The sequence below is a fragment of the Arvicanthis niloticus genome, chromosome 1 (assembly GCF_011762505.2).
Source record: "Arvicanthis niloticus isolate mArvNil1 chromosome 1, mArvNil1.pat.X, whole genome shotgun sequence".
Classification (NCBI taxonomy): domain Eukaryota; kingdom Metazoa; phylum Chordata; class Mammalia; order Rodentia; family Muridae; genus Arvicanthis; species Arvicanthis niloticus.
Genome location: NC_047658.1, coordinates 2980910 through 3000018, shown reverse-complemented (window position 1 = coordinate 3000018; position 19109 = coordinate 2980910). Strand labels below are relative to the sequence as shown.

Sequence of the window (19109 nt, the reverse complement as noted above, 5' to 3'; positions counted from 1 at the left end):
AAACCCTGTCCCGGAAAACCAAAAAAAAAAAAAAAAAAAAAAAAAAAAAAAAAAAGAAACCTAAAATTTGTATACTAATGGGATAAGTATGCTGTTTAACACAGTATAGCAACTACTATGCATATTCCTCACCTGATAGTTGGAAAATGTTAGTATGTTATCATATTGAACTGTTCTGTTTCTGTATGAGCAGAAGGCCTTGTGTGTACATTGAAAGCACTCCAGCTCACACATATGATCTGAGCTGAGGTGTTTGAGGCAGTGAGCATGGGCGTGACATGGTGTGACAGCATGAGTTGTGAATGCCAGATGTTCTTGTGTGTTCAGGGCTGAGGCTGCAGTAAAGCTGCAGGAGAGGAGACAGCTGCAGCGTGTGCTGCCACACGCTCATGCCTTGAGTTTGGTTATTGCAAGTTCAGAAACTTTTTACTGTTTTTCATGACCCCACCCACATCCTCAGCTTTGCTCTAGGACTAGAGTGTCAGCCAGGCCCTTACAGGCTGGAGATGTGTGCCCAGGCTGTAAGACCTCCAAGAGGAGGTGCTGCGGGAGCTGAGGCCTGCGTGACAGGGTAGTTGAGAGTACAGGACACAGAGTAGGAAGAAAGTCAAGCGCACAAATAGAGAAAATGAAACCCCTCCTCAGCTGGGGCTACTCCTCATTTTGGGGTGTTTAGTTGTTGACTCCTGTGCAGGGGACTTGTTACCACAGCAGGTCATATGCCAGCATCATGTCTGAACATGGTAATGACAAGAGGAGGTAGGCTTGCCTTCTTGGGGTCTCATCTTCTGAAGCACCGAGTACAGTTGAACCCTGGCTGGTGGTCTCTGCCTCAGGCAGGGTTGGAGAACTTGTGGGTGGGGTAGACAGGATGGCAGCAGTGAGGCTGAGCAGTTAGTTGCCTGGAAGTCCATGCTCCTGATTGTCATGGCTGGGTTTTCACTCTCATTCTACACCTTGCATTTCACCTTTAACCTGTCTCGGACATTGCTACATTCTCCATGGCACCAGAGTGCCTGACATGAGTGAGCTGCGGTCCTCGTTGATGCCAGTTGCATGCTAGCACATGGTGATGTGGTGAAGAGCCTTTTAATTTAGCCTGGGCAAGTGAGCCTTCAGCGTGAGCATCTGAGGGTGGATTCTGGATGAGATGGTCTGTGCCTGTGTGCCTTGGACTGGCTTTGCCAAATGAAAAGGGTTCTACTTGTTTATCCCAGTCTGCCCAGCAGCATGTACATCCCCCAGGCCTAGCTTTTAGTCGTTGACCCTTCTGGATACACGATCAGCCTACTCCTGTGTAACTGTTTGTCTTACAAGACTCAGTAGCCAGATGTGGAGGCAGGGGATTAGGAGCTCAAGGCCAGCCTCAGAGGCACCAGGTTCATTCATGGCCACCTACTTTAAAAAAATAAAAATGGATAGTCAGTACTGAAGAGACCTTTAGAAGGCTGGGTGGGCATTAGAAGAAACCATCCCCGCTGTGACGTATCCTGGTCACAGCAGCCCTCCACACTGCTCTACTCCCCACTAACCCCCCCACCCCAGTGTCCTCAGAGTTCCAGGAGTGGACCTTGTCTAAACATGTGTGGGAAAGGAGCTCTCTTCCGGTGGGGCTACAAATGCCTCTCATTTCCAGAGCTGCTGGCAGCCCTAGTCTTGACTTCCCCAGGCTCATAAGAAAGGTCAGTCCACAGTTTCAGCTGTGTTGTTTGAGACCTGGATCTAGCTGGGTGTGAAACTATACCATTCAAGACTCCAGCTCAGAAAATCAGACGGCTTCCCACTCTGCTCTATTCTTTCGCCTTGAGGTGGCTGCGGAGGCCTGGTCTGTGTAATGCCCACTGCAGACCTCTGTGGGAGGGTATGCAGGTGTGTTCCTGCGAAAGGCAGTCTGTGCTCTGGACGGCTATGTGAAGACAGGGCGGCAGGCAGAGTGCAGTCCTAGCCTGAAGGTTTGCGAAGGAACCTGGACGTCTCACCACTGAGCATGGTGCCCACTGCACCCCACAGTCTTCCCTCCCCCAGACCCTACCATGTTCCTCCGCTTTCTCTATCACACAATCTCACTCTCAAGCACTCTGCCAAGAGAACCTGACCTCTTGAGGGTAGCAACTCCCAATTGGTAATAAAAGTTTAGTTTGTCTGTTCTTCCCAATTTTAATGTGAAGTTGTTAATCCCACCAGATGAGAATAAGACCAACACCACAATTTTGGAGCCAAATTTGAAGCAAAGTCTTATATTAAATAATGGCCAGCATGGTGGACACTGACCAGGTGAATACGGCACCACATTACATTACTCAGAGGCTTATAGAAGCGAAGCCCACGAGGCTATGCACGTGCTGCCTTCATCCCACTGGGTGCACACATCCTCAGGTACTTCCTGTGCAGTCAGGGCAGCCAACCTTTTTTTACAGGAGTGAAAACACATAGCTTGTTATCTTCTATGAACAGTAATCCCCAACATTCCGGGGGCATGTCTTTAGGCAAGTGGGGATCACAGGTTAGAGGTGTTTTTGTTTTATAGATCTCTTGTTTTTTTGTTTGGTTTGGTTTTTTGGTTTTTTCGAGACAGGGTTTTTCTCTGTAGCCCTGGCTGTCCTGGACTCACTCTGTAGACCAGGCTGGCCTTGAACTCAGAAATCTACCTGCCTCTGCCTCCCAAGTGCCGTATGCCACCACTGCCCGGCAGTTTTATAGATCTCTTAAGCACAGTAATTTAAACTTAAAACACATCATCACTTAAAACTGAGTCATTACAAAGTCCCCCTCACTCTAGAACCTAGGCTGGCCTTAAATTCAAGTTAATCCTTCTGCCTTAGCTTTCTGTGTGCTAGTATTAAAGGTGTGAACCATGGTGGTTTTTCTAAGTGAGTGAATGTCTGAATACCACACCGTGCTGAGAAGTTGGACAAGCATGGCGGTGTTCACCTTTAGTCTCAGGATTTGCGAGGCTGAAGTAGGGGGATCACCTGTATATTTCAGGATAGCTAGGGCCATATGAATGAAAATGAGGATATGACCAACCCTATATATGGTTAAGAATATGACGTAGAAAACAACAGAGGTGCCTAGAAGAGTCCAGACTAAACATGCCTGCCGAATAGACCAGGGTTATGGAGGGGGAGGAGAAGAAAGAGGAGAGAAGGCAAAGAGGGGACCAAGATCCAAGATAGTGTGTGGTCAAAACGGCTGAATTATATAGGAATGTGAAGCTGGAGGAAGGGAAGGCCAGTTCCTGGGCTGGAGAGGGTCAGGAGACAGGTGTGGAGTGAAATGTGCCTCAGGTTTCTTTGGGACCTGACACTATATAGTGAATAAACAGTCTTTTCCGTGACGCTCTTCAGCTTGTCTAGCTCACCCTCCTAGAAGCAGCTCCCTGTGTGTCTGTCTGTCCTTCCAGAGCTCAACTGTTTTGCCTTATGTTCCTCCTCTGAAGCGGAAGTGAGATCCTCACTTCAGGAACATGTTTGAGGAGTTGACCCAAGTTTTCAGAGGACGCTCTGGAGACAGCCTGGCATGCGTGTATCAGTGTGTGTTCACCTGTTGCAACCACAGTTGTCACGCCAGCAGCAGTGTCCTGTAGAACCTGGCCTCTGCCACTGCATGTCCTGGCCTTAGTGCAGTGAGCCTGAAGGACCTGCAAGTTCCATCCGTGCCCTGTATTCTGCCAAGAGCCTCTGCTCCAGAAGATGGCCTCTTGGAGCTGCCAGCCTCTGTGGTGTTCCTGGGGTTGGGGGTCTACCATCCCAGCCATGCCTCAGGCCCCTTGGTTGCCATAAAAACCTTGGGCCACATGAGATGACATCCATCCACCTCAGGGTACTCTTCACTGGATGCTTCTGGTTACCAGTCCCAACAGCCTGCCCTGGGGGACGAACTTGGGTCTCCTCTTTGGGTCCCATGAACTTTGGGTCCCACAAAAGACAATCTTGAGCAGTACTGCTCTGCCCTGCTCCTCTCCTCAGTGGCCTCTCTCTACCAAGGCCTTCCATGTTGCCTCCCTCTGCAGTGGTCTGCCCCAACCACACACTATTCTAAGGACTGCTGCCAGCTGCTGTGCTGTCCTCTATGTCCCCATCCTGAGGCTCCCACAGGGCTTGGGGGTAGTGCCTGCTGCCAACCCAGTGTGCCTGCTGAATGAAGGAGCCCTGTGGCAGGAGTCTAGGGAACCACCCCCTCTCCATGGCCAGCTGGCCTCTTCTTCATTCCATAATAGCAACACAGTGTTGCCAAGTGTGGGGGCTCTCAAGGTGGTACCCACAGATCACCTGGGGCCTTGTTAACATTCAGTCAGGCCCTAGCTGGGACCTCCCAGGTGAAACAGTGCTCTCTGAGCCTGGCCCTCCAGGCTCCCCTGTCCATAGTGGGCACTGGGGACTGGGGAGATATTCCCAATAGGGATAAACAGCATGGAGTTAGGGTGCAGGTTAGTGAGCAGTCCTGCCTCTGGACTATGTGCATTCTACCCCCATTGTTATTCTCTGGGGGAACCCCTACAAGATGCCTATTTCCTACCAGTTCCTAGCTGCTGGGGATGACTTGATGGTGCTGCCCACTCCCCCTTGGTGCCTGGCTGACCCTGCATTCCATCTCCACCCTTGGACCTGTGTGCACACGTGAGGCCGTGTCTCCTCCTGATGCTCTCCACCTGTCACCTGATGCTTAGCATCACACCTCTCAGTGTTCTGTGAGAGTCACAACAGCCTGTCCCTGGAGAGAGGTGAGCCCCACTGCTGAGGCTCTGCTTGCCAGCCATGCCCCAGCGTCCTCTTAAAGAACTCAGATGTCCCTGTTGGCCCTTCCTTGAGTGACAGGGCCTATATTCCCACCCACTTAACTCCCTTGCTGAGGCAGTAAGAAGATGAAGCTGGCTTCTTGTTTCTGAGCTCTGCATCTTGTGGCTCTGACTGGGCAGATGCCTGGCCCTTGGCAGGCTTCCTTGTATAAGATGGAAGTGTGCCTATCTTGGGGATCTGTCCCAGACCTGACTAAACGAAGTCACCTGTGGAAAGTCCTTAGCCATGCAAGGAATCCCAGTGCTTGAGAGGCCAGGGCACAAGGGTCATGAGTTGAGTGCCCACCTGGCTTGCTTTTTTTTTTCCAAGAATTATTTAATTTTGTGTGTGTGTGTATGTATGTATGTATGTATGTATGTATGTATGTATGTATGTATGTATATGAGTATACTGTAGCTGTCTTCTGACACACCAGAAGAGGGCATTGGATCCTATTCCAGATGGTTGTGAGCCACCATGTGGTTGCTGGGAAGTGAACTCAGGACCTCTGGAAGATCAGTCAGTGCTCTTAACCCTGCGCCATCTTTCCAGCCCCACCTGGGTTTTCTAAGGAGCTCCCTTGTTATAAGAAAAAAGATGAACAAACAAAACCACATGTTCCACTCACCCTCTAGCTGTGTTCCTCCTGACAGCCAGCTGCTTCTCTAGTCACCTCATGTCATTAACCCCTGAGACTGAGTGTCCTTTCAGAGAGGTTGTTGGAGTCATTTGTCCAGCCTTGGTGGGATAAAGATCAGAATATGGCTGTTAATGTAAGTTGTCGCCTCGATGGGTCCACCCCAGCACAGCCTTCTCTGGAACATACACACGGTCACGCCAGTCTCCCTTCCCTCCTGACAATCGCTTCAGTTGGCACACAGAAAGTTAAGCTGGGGTTGAGTGGACACACCTGAGGTGTGCCCCACAGAGCCCCTGCACTTTGCGCCTGCTTGCACTGCACCCCCACAGACTGGCTGTCAAAGCTACTGTGTGCCTCCTGTTCATCTCATCACAGCAAACATTATAGCAAGTTATGTCCCCGTCATCTTTCCCCTTAAGATGTATTTATTGGTTTCTTTGTCTGTTTTATGGTGGTGGTGGTGGTGCTTTTGAGACAGGGTTTCTCTGTGTAGCCCTGGCTGTCCTGGAACTGGCTCTGTAGACCAGGCTAGCCTCAAACTCACAGATCCCCTTGCCTCTGCCTCCTGGGTGCTGGGATTAAAGGCATGTGCTGCCACCACCTGGATTGATTGATTTATTTTACATGTATGTGCTTGAGTGTATACATGTACACTGTAATTTTGTAGCTGCCCTTGAAGGCCAGAACAGGATGTTGGATCCTCTGGAGTTAGAGTTGCAGACAGCTTTGGCTGTTTGTTGTAGGTGGTGGGAACCAAACCCAGGCCCTCTGCAAGAATAGCAAGGGCTCTTGACCACTGAGCTATCACCCAAACCCTGCCTCTCTCTTCCTTATTAGTAAATAAATACAGGTGCATAATGATTAATGTGTCCTCTTCCAGCTGCTCACCAGTTCCTCCTCTAACTCCACCGGCTATGCTTTGGCTCACACTGGTGATTCTAGGTGGTGTGAAGCCAGCTGTGAGAGGCCAGGGCCACCAAGACATGTACATCAGGGACTGGCTTTGAGCCCCTACTCTTGTGTCTTTACTGTATCTGTCACCACTTAAAAGGTGGAAAATTGATAAAATGTAGTTGTCATTTTTGTTTATTTTATATATATATATGGCTGTTATTGCCTGTGTGTCTATCACATGCTTATTAGGTGCTCACAGAAGCCAGAAGAGGGCATCAGATCCCCTGGGAGTGACAGACACACCCTGTGGGTGGTGAAAATTGGACCCCTCCTCTGGAAGACGAGCCAGAAGAAAGCCGTCTCTCCAGCCATGTATTAATAGCTTTGTATGGCACTGGTAGCTGTATCCCCAGCTCTCCTTAATTTTTTTCTTGGGTCAGGGTCTCACTGAGTTGCCCAGGCTGCCCTTGAGCTTATTTTGTAGCTCGAGCTAGCCTTGAGCTCCTCCTGCCCCAGCCTCCTGAGTACCTAAAATTATATGTCTGTGTTCCCACACCAGGCTTTGCTTCTTGTTGTATACAAGGCTGAGAGTTAACAGTGTTGACAAAGCAGCCCATATTAGCCCAGGCCCAGCTTCACCCTACCTGATGCTGCTGGGCTGGACCTGTGCTCTTTGATTGAACCAGTTTTACTGGTGCCCTCTGTAACCTCTGGGATTCCTCAGAGTGATGTTTAAAGGCAGAATATTAAATAGACTTAGAAAAGATGCTGGTTAAAATAAGCTAGCCTTCTTTTAAGATTGTCACCTGCTATTGATGTGTCTTCTCTTTATGGTCACCTGAATAGCTCAGTGGAAGTGGCTATAATGGCTGCTGTGTTCAAGATAGTTGTGAGTACCCCAAATTTTCAAGTATGCATGTGATGTGAGAAAACTCACACTTTGGTTGTTTTGTGGGTTCGTGGGGTTCTGGAGACAAAGACTAGAACGTTGTGAGCTTTTTATCACTGAGCCACGCCCCCAGCTCCTTACTAGAGCATTCTAGGCAGGGGCTCTACCAGTGAACTGCATACTGTTTGTTTATTATTATTTACTTTTTATTGTAATTTGAGATAGAGTCTCACTAAATTACCTAACCTGGCCTTGTATTCACTCTGTAGTCCAAGCTGACTTTAAGCTTTTGACCCTTCTGCCTCAGCCTCCCAAGTAACTGCAATGCCTGGCTTAAATTTTTTTTCTAAAAAGTCTCGAAGAAGCAAATCTTGGTAGACAGAAAGGTAGTCAGTTAACCTGCCACACAGGGCTGCCTGAGACCCTTAGGGACATGGGCGGGGGGGAGGAGGAGACTGCTGTCCTTCATCTGTGTTCTATCATGAGTGTGACAGCCACTGCCCATCCTGTGCCGGCTCTCACAGGTCTGTTTTCTCCTTTATTCTCTGGGTATGGCACTGTGGACTGAGCGCTGTGGTTAGCCATGAGCTAAATTTCTGGAGAGAAGGACCTGAGAGCTGGGAGAAGAGTTCAAATCCTGGCTGTATTGTGTACTGGCTGTGTGCCCTAAGGCAAGGTTCTCTCTCTCTCTCTCTCTCTCTCTCTCTCTCTCTCTCTCTCTCTCTCTCTCTCTCTCTCTGAGCTTCATCTTTACATGGGATCGAAGTGAGCATTCATTCTTCCATCAAATTAAAGTGAGCAAAATGCAGTGGCACAGACACGTGTAATTCCAGCATTTCAGAGGCTGAGGCATGATGGTCAGCCATTTCAAGCAAGCAAGGCATGGTGGGTGCATGCCTTTAATCCCAGTAGAGGCAGAGACAGGCAAATCCCTGTGAGTTCCAGGACAGCCAGGGCCACAAAATGAGACCCTGTTTCAAACAAACAAAACTTTAATTTAAAGTTACATTATTTATATTGTGTTGGGGGATGGCACTTGTCCCGGGGCATATGTGGAATTAGAAGACAGTTTGGTCACGATGGCTCTCTCCTTCCACTCTGTGGGTCCAGGGATCCAACTCACATCTTTGGGCTTGATGTCGAACTAATCAGCATGGGGGTTAATTTGAATGAATGAAGAGTTTTAATCAGAGGTTGCCTAGATCAGGTGGGGCAGTGGGTACGTGTGGGGTTTTCTTGGTTGTCACTTGAGGTAGGATGAAAGGTCCACTTGGCTTGTGGACAACATGGCTTATGAACTGTGCCTTGATCTGTGTAAGAGAGGAGAGGCCTGGCTGGCGGCATAAGTACATTCTCCTCTCTCTGCCCCTGGCTGCTGATGTAGGGTGTAGGGTGACTAGTTTGTCTCAAGCTTCTGCCTGTGAGCCTTGGCTGCAGTGAGGGACTGTTTGTAACCTGTAGCTGAAGCCACATACTCCTCCATGGTGGTTTTTATTACACAAGTGAAACTAGAGCACCTGCTGTGCCAAATGCCTGCCCTAAGCCTGCCCTGTGCTGGCTGGCATGGCTGAGGACCTGGGAGCTAGGGCTTCCCATGTAATAAGGGAGGGAAATTGTAAGCAAAAATCTTTTGAGTTGTGTATGTTTCTGTGGCTGCCTGAGAGCCCCAGTGACACGTAGAGGGCTGTGCCAGCTTCCTGTGTGATGCCTATGACCAGGCCGTTCTGTCCTGCTGCTGTCAGGAGGGAGGGATGGAAGGCCCTGTAAGGCAAGGCAACAAGTGGGGGCTGTGAATTCTGAGCCTGCTCCTTTGCCCACAGCCCAGAATGTGACGGTGGACGAGGTGATCGGTGCCTACAGGCAGGCCTGTCAGAAGCTGAACTGCCGGCAGATCCCCAAGCTCCTCAGGCAGCTGCAGGTATGGGGGCTGTGGACACTCCCGGGGGGGGGGGGGGAGAGAGGTGAGTGAGAGTGTGTGAGTGTGTGTGAGTGTGCATAGCACTGCCCTGGAACCTGCCCAGCCTGCCCTCACCCAAGGCCTGTGTAAGGACAGCTGCAGAAATCCCTAGTTCAGCTATGAAATTAGCAACAGTCCAGAATTACATAACATGATAATTACCAAGTCTTTCAGCCCTAAAGAAAATCTGTCCTCAAAGAAAAGCCTTAATCTTGTCAGTTAAGTCAACTTCAAAATTCATTCCTAAGGTGTAAATGTTATAAGCCAAATATCAGCCTGGGCTCTCAGGCCTGATTCAACAAACAAGAACAAAATAGCAGAACCCTACGTCTGGGCTTCAGAAGTGATTATATACTCCTGCTGTTAGGAAGTTAAAGAGCTGGGGCTGCCTCTCATCCCAGCACTTAGAGGGTGGAGGCGAGAACATGAAGCTCAAAGTCATGACTCCTACTGTGACGTAGTGAGTGTGGAGGCCAGCCTGAATTATATGAGACCCTGTCTCCAAAATCAAAAATGAGCTAGAGAAATAAAGGTGCTTGTGTCCAGCCTGACAACCTGAGTTTGATTAGCCTGAACCCGTGTGCTAGCTAGAAATAGAGGACTACGTTTTTCACATGGATACAGTGTTATGTGTGGTGCACATACATGTACACATGTGGGAAAAAAAGGTTTAAATATAGCAGCAAAATTGATTTCTCATTTCTCCTGCACATTCCAGGAAGCTCCTGTGCTCAGCCCATGGAAAGATTTGTAGAAGCTGGGCTGCTGGCTCAGAAGTGCAGGCACCAAGAGCTGTCTGAGCTAGTGTGAATGCCCGTGCACTCTGCCCATAGCCTCCCTGCTTTCCTATCATGGTCCGCCCTTGCCCTACCTCCACAAGGGCCCTTGCAGTGCTTAGGACATTGCCCTCGCTGAGTTCTTAGGCTATGTGTATTCTGCAGAGTTTGCAAAATAGGGCCTTGCCACTTCCAGGGAAAGACAGCCACTCATTGTGGCATCTGAGGCAAGGATGAGAGCCAGCTAGACCTGCACCTAACCAGACACATATGTTGTTGTCAAGCCAGCCCGAGCCTCTCTGTCATGGGGCTTTGTCATGGTGCTCAACCCTTGGGTGACAGTGAAGCCCAGAGAGGGACCTGGTGTGTGTGGGTTAGGTGGGCCCCATAGGGAGAGTCTGGGAAAACATCCGAGCCAGTGCCTTTGCATCCTTTGCTGAGTACCACAGGGTGGCTGTCAGCCTGCCCATCTCAGGCCCTTGGGCCAATCTTCCAAGGCCAGCCATCTCCCTGGACATCTAGATGCCCTGAACCTCACTTCCTCAGCTGGAACGGCGGGTCTGTGGCTGCCTGGCTGCAGGCAGATTCCTCTCATGCCCTAGGTGCTCACAACTAGTCCCCTTGTCCTCTGGCCCTTCATCCAGCTGCCCTGCCCCATCCCCTCCAGAAGCCATCTCACTGCAGGATATGGCAGAGCCCATTGAGCCTTGGCTCCCCCACTGTCAGGCCACCCCACTTCTGGGGTGTTTTACCTGCCTTGACCAGCTCCATCTTGCTTTCTTAGGAGTTCACGGACCTTGAGCAACGCATCAACTGCCTGGACCTAAAAGGTATGTGTCCCCAAGGATAGCAGTGGTGGTCAAGGGTTCAGTGGCTTCTGCAGGAGTCAGAGACTGGTGGTAGTAGTGTGGACTGTCCACCTAAAGATGCCTGCCCCTTCCCAGGGGAGAAGCTTGACTACAAGACCTGTGAGGCTCTGGAGGAGGTCTTCAAAAGGCTGCAGTTCAAGGTTGTGGACCTGGAGCAAACCAACTTGGATGAAGATGTGAGTACCCACTGCTACCAGGCTCCTGGGGCCTCTTGAGGCTTGGATGGGGAGAGGGCAAGGGCAGGGCCTCATGAAGACCAGAAGTAGGTATCTGATATGACAAGGGTGGGCCTGAGGCCCTGAAGGTGAGGCCTGGGGAGTAGGGTGAGGGGTGAGTGTGGACACCAATATCTGTCCTGGCTATCACACTAAGGGGGCTGATGGGTATCTGGAAATAGCAACCTCTGAGGGCTGTGTTCTTGAGTGTAGCCTGGAGAAGAGCTCCACCCTCCCGGGTCATGCAGAGCACACCTGTCATCCTGAGGCTGCTGCCTGCCCAGCACCCTCCTGTGGCACAGCCCATGTGTTTCCCTTGGCCACCTGACCTGAGGCCAAGCCCACATGTGCCTGCCTCCAGGGTGCCTCAGCCCTCTTTGACATGATTGAGTACTACGAGTCGGCCACCCACCTCAACATCTCTTTCAACAAGCACATTGGCACTCGGGGCTGGCAGGCTGCTGCCCACATGATGCGCAAGGTGGGTACCTCACAGGCTGGTAGGAAAAATGTGAGGAAGCCTACCCCATGCCCATCTCTCCTGTCCTCCCACAGGGTAATACACAGTCCTTCCCCTCCCTAGCATGACCTTGGAAAGTGGCCCTGTCACAGCCCTGGCTTACTCAACAGTGCGAGGCTGAGGCAGGGAGGAGCCCAGATGCCAGCTGGGACTACTAAACTGCCTATTCCCTGTCTTGTGTTCACCAGACAAGTTGCCTACAGTACCTAGATGCCCGCAACACACCCCTGCTGGACCACTCAGCACCCTTTGTGGCCCGCGCCCTGCGCATCCGCAGCAGCCTGGCAGTGCTGCACCTAGAGAATGCCAGCCTATCCGGGCGGCCCCTCATGCTGCTGGGTAAGTCTGTCCGTGAGGCTTGCTGCTGGGCAGCTAACCCAGGACCTGAACTGGCCAGTCACTCCCTCCCGCTCCCTAGCCACAGCTCTGAAGATGAACATGAACCTACGAGAATTGTACTTGGCGGACAACAAGCTCAATGGCCTGCAGGACTCAGCCCAGCTAGGCAACCTGCTCAAGTTCAACTGCTCCCTGCACATTCTGGACCTGCGGAACAACCATGTGCTAGACTCAGGTGCACTGCCTCCTACTGCTGTCCACGCTGTTACCTAGCACCTCTGTGCCCAGCCCTGTGCTAAGGTGGGAGATGCCGAGTCCAAGCGTGAGCTCTCCCAATACTGTCCTCGGGGTTTATAGATGGCAAGGACGTGCTGGCCGGGATCGATCGCTCTGACAGGAGCTTACACAGGAGAGCCAGCCCGAAGGAAGGCTAGAGTCAGAAGTCAGGCCCGAGTCTATCGATCTCTCTGATAAACATGAGCAGAGATGCTGTCAGGGACAGATGAGGCACTGACCACCTGCCTCCCCTAGGTCTGGCCTATATCTGCGAGGGTCTCAAGGAGCAGAGGAAGGGGCTGGTGACCCTGGTGCTGTGGAACAACCAGCTTACACACACAGGCATGGCCTTCTTGGGCATGGCGTTGGTGAGTCCAGGGGCCTTGTTCATTGGCTTCATCCTGTCTGGTCCCAATGCATGTTTAATTTTTAAATCTTTTATTACATTGTGTGTGTGTGTGTGTGTGTGTGTGTGTGTGTGTGTGTGTGTGTGTGTGTGTGTGTTTGCATGTGGATGTCAGAGGATAGCTTGCAAGAGACAGTTTTCTCTTTCCACCGTGTATAAATATTTCAGGTTTCAAACTTAGAGCCTCAGGCCATCTCACCAGCCCTGGGCCCTGTTTCATTCATTCTTTTTCTTGTTTTGGGTTTTTCAAGACAGGGTTTCTCTGTGTAGCCTTGACTGAGCTGGACTTGTTACATAGACCAGGCTGGTCTTGATCCAGACGTCCACCTCCCTCTGTCTCCCAAGTGCTGGGATTAAAAGCCTGTGCCACCGCTGCCTGTCTGGGCTGTTTCTGTAATTGCATCTTTTTTGGTAACAGACTATGTAGGACAATGCTTTGCACAAACTGAATATGTTGGCTTTAAAAGTTAATATTTCTGAGAGCAATCAGTAAGTTTTTAAAGTCTTTTGATCATCACACAATATGTAAGGTAATTCCAGCAGATACAAACACTCTCAGGGGAGGGGTCACTTGTTTGTAGCAGTAGCCCAGGTCCCCTTCCACAAGACGGCTGTCTTCAGGGTCCTGAAAGCCATTAAGAGACAGGCTGGGTGAGGGCAGAGAGCCAGCCTGTAGTTTGGGGGCCACCTGGGCTCTGATGAGGAGAGGGTAGTGTGGGCTTTGAGAGGACATTCAGGCCGGGCAGTGGTGGCTCACACCTTTAATCCCACCACCTGAGAGGCAGAGGCAGGCGGATTTCTGAGTTCGAGGCCAGCCTGGTCTACAGAGTGAGTTCCAGGACAGCCAGGGCTACACAGAGAAACCCTGTCTGGAAAAACCAAAAAAAGAGAGAGAGGCCAGGGGAGGACACACAGCATGGGGGATTGGTTTCCTAGGCCTATGGTAGGATTGTGCTGAGAATCCAGGCAAGAAGACGATGTGTGCCTTGGCCTCTCTTTCCAGCTCCTTGGCTGACAAACCTCTCTGGCCTTTTCTCCACCCATGGCTCCCTTCCTCACCTTCCCTGTGCCTTCCAGCCGCACACACAGAGTCTGGAGACGCTGAACCTGGGCCACAACCCCATTGGGAACGAGGGTGTGCGGAACCTCAAGACCGGCCTCATCAGCAACCGCAGTGTTCTGCGCCTCGGCCTCGCCTCAACCAAGCTCACATGCGAGGGTAGGATGCGGCCCAGGCGCGCCGGGGCCAGCGGGGCTCAGCAGGGCGGCTGGCCAGTGGCCAGGCACGGGGCCCTTGGCCAGCCCCTGCGGTCCCCCTCCCAGGCGCGGTGGCCGTGGCAGAGTTCATCGCCGAGAGCCCCCGCCTCCTGAGACTGGACCTCCGGGAGAACGACATCAAGACAGGCGGGCTCATGGCGCTGTCCTTGGCTCTCAAGGTGAACCACTCTCTGCTTCGCCTGGACCTAGACCGAGAGCCCAAGAAGGAGCCGGTGAGGGCGCTTGCTATGTGCCAGCGCTGTCGTGGCGGGGCAGATGGGAGGGTGAGTGGGCCAGGTCGGGCAGAAGAAGTTGGTAGATGCCACACCGAGCCCTAGCCAGGCTGGGTCCCACAGGTGAAGAGCTTCATCGAGACCCAGAAGGCACTGCTGGCTGAGATCCAGAACGGCTGCAAGCGCAACTTTGTGCTGGTACGAGAGCGTGAGGAGAAGCAGCAGCTGCAGCCGTCGGCCTCCATGCCTGAGATCACCATCACCGAACCCCAGCCCCTGGAAGAGTCTGGGGACCTGCCGGCCATGGGGGCTCAGAATGGGGCCCCTAGCCCCGGGCCTGGCCCTGACTCAGACTCAGACTCAGACTCGGACAGGGAAGAGCAGGAGGAAGAGGAGGAGGACCAACCAAAGCAGCAGAGGGACGAGGGGGGCACTGACCAGAGTTCTTTGACCCCCTGCCCTGCCCTCATACCCTCCACGGACTCCCTAGGCCCTGGTGACAAGAGCCCCCCAGGCAGCCCCTCCTCCCCTACTGAGCAGCGTATTTCTGTCTCCAGCCCAGGCCGAGGCCACAAGATATTTGTGGTGACCCGGGTGGAGAGTCCACCTGAGAGGCCAGAGCCCCCTGTTCTTCCCACCTTTGTCTCCTGTCCTCCATCCTCTCCTCCCTCCCCACCTGCTTCTCCATCATCTCAGACCATGGACATCCAGGACCCAGAATCATCTGAGGCTCAGCCCCAGGCGGAGCCATCTCAGGCAGGGCAGCCACTGCCCAATGGCCTGAAGCCTGAGTTTGCCCTCGCGCTTCCCCCAGAACCACCCCCAGGGCTGGAGGCTAAGGGAGGCAGCTGCAGCCTGGAGCACGGTAAGGAGTGAGAGGCAGGGGATAGGCTGTCAAGGAAGCACCTACCTGTAGGTGGGCTTCAACCTCATGCTCTGCAGAGTGGCCATAGAGGGATAGGAAAAAGGATTTGGTCTTGGGTTCCCACTCTGGGCCCAGATTTCCCACTGGGGTGGGACTGGGTGGTCTGTAGAGACAAGGCCATGTCCCCATCTGCATCTAAGGAAGCTGCCACCTCCTGCCTACAGCACTGCACCACTCCCAGGGTGTCAGCAAGCTGGAGGAACTGCTTCTAGAGGCCAGTCAGGAGGCCCCGCGGGACACACTGTGACACTGTAAGTGATGCCGGCTCTGAGGTCTGGGCAGGAAGAGCTGAGAATCCTGTTCTCACCATCCTCTGCTGTCCCCCTAGTTCTTTTGTTCCGGATGGTCTGTGATGAGCTGAAGCCATCCCCAAGGATCTGCTGACTCCCCGCCTGTCCCCCAGGAAACCAGGCAGAGCCTCCCAGGCCTTGCTACAATAACACTACAGCCAGGGCCCAGGGCTGGGAGCAGCTCCTGGACTTGAGCATGGATTTGTGTCTGCCGCTCCCCAGTTTGGGGCTGGGTGGACAGGAGGAAGAGGATGCAAGGACCTCTCCAGGGTCACCAGCCACAAAGCTGCCCTGGTCCTGGAGGGCCCAGTGACCGGACTGTCCTGGGAGGAGTAGGAGTTGGGGCAGACATAGACGGCTCCTGATCCCTCTCAGGACCTAGTTGGTGAGCGTGGTGGTGGAGTTTGCCAGCCCCTGTGGGGTGGAGCCAGCGAGAAGGAACAGCTTTTTTTCTAAAGTGCAATAAAATCTATCAGGGAGCTGGGCAAGCAGCAGTGAAGTTCTGGGACCCTGCTGACCGGGCCACTGAGGCTGCACCCTGGCAGGCACTACAATAGTGGGCAGTGGGTGGGTGGATGGTGAGGGTGAGGGTGGGCTGCGCTGGGCCACTCCTGTTGGAGCAGCTCTCACACCTTTTCTAATAAATGGAGCTGGGTTCACCAATGCCTCTGTTTCCTGCCGGGACCAGATACTCAAGTGGTGAGCGGGAGAGCGAGCAGGCGTGGACACAGCACCCCTATGGTTTGGTGCCGTGATCCCCAAAAGAAGCCCAGAAGGCTGGACAAACTCCTCACTTCCATACCTCAAGAAGCACACTACGGCTGCTTGCTTTCGCAGCCAGCTTGGGGGGTCCCAAGTTGCTGGGTAAAGGCTATCTGGGGCTGAAACAGTAGGTCTAGCCTGTCCTCTCTTCACCCCATTTGTGAGGGAGGAGTGTGCACAGGGCCTGTGAGTTAGCTGCCCTGTCACTAGCATGTGCCTGGCTTTGGTGGGATGTGTGTGGTTCAGCAGCAGGTGCTTCCGTGGTCGGAAAGGCCTTAAGTCAGTCTCAGGCTCTACAGAAACAAAACCAGAAGAACCTAGGGAGAAACTCTATAGGAAATTCCTGCCTGCCGCCTTCCTGTGTGGATACAGGCTTCCACCTCATGGTGCCCGTGTCCTTTGGGGTCATAACTTGGAAGTCCTCTGCATGTCACTGTTGTATCTGTAAGAAACATCTGCTTGGCTGGCTGCTTTTTCCCTAATTAATTTGTAGGCACATAGGCGTGAGCATACAGATCGCTATGCAGGTGTAGTGTGTGCTTGCCTCGGCACACTCCTGGAGCTCAGAGGAGAATCCCGGGTATTTGTTCTATTGCCTGTGAACTTGTAGACGGTTTCCTGTCTCTGTTCCAGTCTCTTCATAGGAACACTGGGATTATAGACACCCATGCTACACTGGCTGGCTTTTACATGGAAGCTGGGGTTTGAACTCGCGTCTTCAGGCTTGTACAGCAAGCCCACCCCCCTTTTTTTTAAAACTTACTGAGTTGTCCCTCAGGTCACACTGGGCCCTTGCTTGGGAGTGGGGCTTGAGAAAGCCACACACAGTAACCACTGCCAACCAAGTAACCATCTGTCACACACCATCCCTTAAGTACCCAGGTGGCAACCATCAGCCATCCTGTCTGAGCTCCAAGGTGCATTCTTTCTAAAATGGGGAGGACCATGTGGGAGGGTATTGGGAGGAGCCCCATCAGGCCATACTGCTACCATCCCCTTCTGGACAAGGCTGAGGAGGGCTGAGGTATCCTGGGTTCTGGGAAAAGCCTTCTGCCTGATAGAGGTCATGATCCTACAGTCCGCAACCACCACAGGTGGTGTGGTCAGTGTATTAAGTCTCATCAGCTCTGGCCCAGGAGACATGCCATCTGTGAGCCTGTGTGGGACTGGGCTCCTCCTGGATCTGGCTGGCTCTGTTTGCACCAGCTCTTAACATGAAAAATCAGTCCTTCCCAGCTGCTACAGGGTCAGATGTTCACCTCAGAGAGGTGCTGAGTCCCTAAGTCCCAGGAGCTCAGCTTGTGACCCTGTCAGAAGGTATTCTTCATCACAAAGACCATGAGCCCCTCAGGGTGACTCCAAAACTGTGGCAGTATATAAAGGGGCAGTTGGGGGCCAGAGAGCAAGGTTCAGACATGTCCCAGTTCTACCCTTAGCACATCCAAAAATACACACATGTACATACAGACCTGCAGACCCAGTTACTCAGGAGATGGTACAAGGTTCTCTGGAACCCAGGAATTCTAGGCAAAGCCACAGGGCTAGCCATGTGACAACAGTATTGGAGTGACAAGCCACAGGCTAGGAAAGTTCTCTCTAGTTCTCAGAACCTCTGTATGCAGGAGACAATATCCCACAGCAGCTTCAGTGGCTTATCACTGTTGGTGTGGCCTTTCAGAGCAGATGTGTCAGCTCTGTAGAGCTCACTGGTTTCCAGGGCACTGGGACTGCAGGCTGGAGGTAGAGGCCATCATTTGGCCACATACTTTTTCCCTCTGAAAACTCAGCCACTTGTCTTTTTGTTTCGAGACACTGTTTCTCTGTGCCGCCCTGGCTGTCCTGGAACTCACTGTGTAGATCAAGCTGGTTTTGAACTCAAAAGAAATAGACCTGCCTCTGCCTCCTGAGTGCTGGGATTAAAGGTGTGTGCTTGGTTTTGAAGCTGTAGTGAGTTCTAGTAACCTGGACATCCTGACACGGGGAATGTCCCTAGCCAGACTAATGGGGCTCAGCACAGAGGCAGCCACTCCACCATGTGACCACTGCGAGCATGGCACCCTGAGGCCTACAGGCATCCCTCGTCCTGGTGCAGACAGAGGGTCTTGTCTACTCAGCTCATTGCAGTAAGAGGAGAGGTACACCCGGCACTGGACTTCCTTCTGGTTGGTGACAGCCAGCTCCGTGGCCAGTGTGAATTCCCACAAAAGCCATGTGGTATATGAGGACAAAGTTGTTCTATTCTGCTTGGATACACGATTCCAGCCTCAGCCTAGAGAAGCAAGCCAAACCTGGCAGAGGGGTAGAGAGACATCAGACCCCTCAGTGCCACATGGACTGGACCTGATAGTCATGAGGGCCTATCAATACTGTATCTTCACCCTTCAGCAACATGATCTGCCTTGCTATAAAAACTTTGTTATTGTCTTGTTTGTTTGTTTGTTTTGACACAGGGTTTCTCTGTGTAGCCCTGGCTGTCCTGGAACTCACTCTGTAGACCAGGCTGGCCTCCAACTCAGAGATCTGCCTGCCTCTGCTTCCCAAGTGCTGGGATCAAAGGCGTGTGCCACCACTGCCCAACCAACTGCTGTTAAAAAATACTTTTATAGTGGGGCGGTGGTGGCGCACGCCTTTAGTTAGCGCTGCTACTCTTTCCCCACCACACTGGATGAGAACCCCCAGCCTGAGTGTGTGGCTGCATATTTGGCCACTGGGGACCCTGGAGTCACCCACAGGAGGGACACTCATCCTTGATCTGTGACCACATTAGCAGGGAAGGGCCCAGCCCAGCCAGGCACAATTCACACTCTCCTGCCTGGCTTTGCTCTGACTTTTTCCCCACATTTCCCAATCCCTGTTCCTCAACTTCCCTACTGGTGACTTCACAGTCGGTAACCAGGTCCAGCCAGTGGCCCAGGAGTGACTTGTAAAACAAGTGCCTCAATAGTTCCTCTTAGACTGTTACCTGCCTATCTGGGAAAGGCAGTGTCACTCAGACCCACCTGGCTTAGGCCAAACACACATGCTGAGGGACAGAGCCACCTGGTGAAATCACAGGCACCACCCTGGGAAGTGGCAGTTCCTGC

General features: G+C 52.4%; 1 protein-coding gene across 3 annotated transcripts in view; it reads left to right on the top strand.

The window, feature by feature from the left end:
* The window catches only part of Ppp1r37 (protein phosphatase 1 regulatory subunit 37), a 29171-nt gene extending 13248 nt beyond the window's left edge, over positions 1 to 15923 (top strand). For 2 of the 3 annotated variants that reach the window (XM_034503727.2, XM_076928976.1), the window contains exons 2-13: positions 9022 to 9119; positions 10719 to 10764; positions 10879 to 10979; positions 11380 to 11499; positions 11727 to 11877; positions 11957 to 12112; positions 12409 to 12521; positions 13637 to 13778; positions 13883 to 14049; positions 14173 to 14914; positions 15139 to 15225; positions 15303 to 15923. In XM_034503727.2, coding sequence (XP_034359618.1) covers positions 9022 to 9119; positions 10719 to 10764; positions 10879 to 10979; positions 11380 to 11499; positions 11727 to 11877; positions 11957 to 12112; positions 12409 to 12521; positions 13637 to 13778; positions 13883 to 14049; positions 14173 to 14914; positions 15139 to 15221 — 1919 coding nt within the window. In that variant the 3' untranslated portion in view covers positions 15222 to 15225; positions 15303 to 15923. The remainder of the gene's footprint in view (positions 1 to 9021; positions 9120 to 10718; positions 10765 to 10878; positions 10980 to 11379; positions 11500 to 11726; positions 11878 to 11956; positions 12113 to 12408; positions 12522 to 13636; positions 13779 to 13882; positions 14050 to 14172; positions 14915 to 15138; positions 15226 to 15302) is intronic. The other variant, XM_034503737.2, reaches the window with a different exon arrangement.
* Positions 15924 to 19109: the final 3186 nt, after the last annotated feature.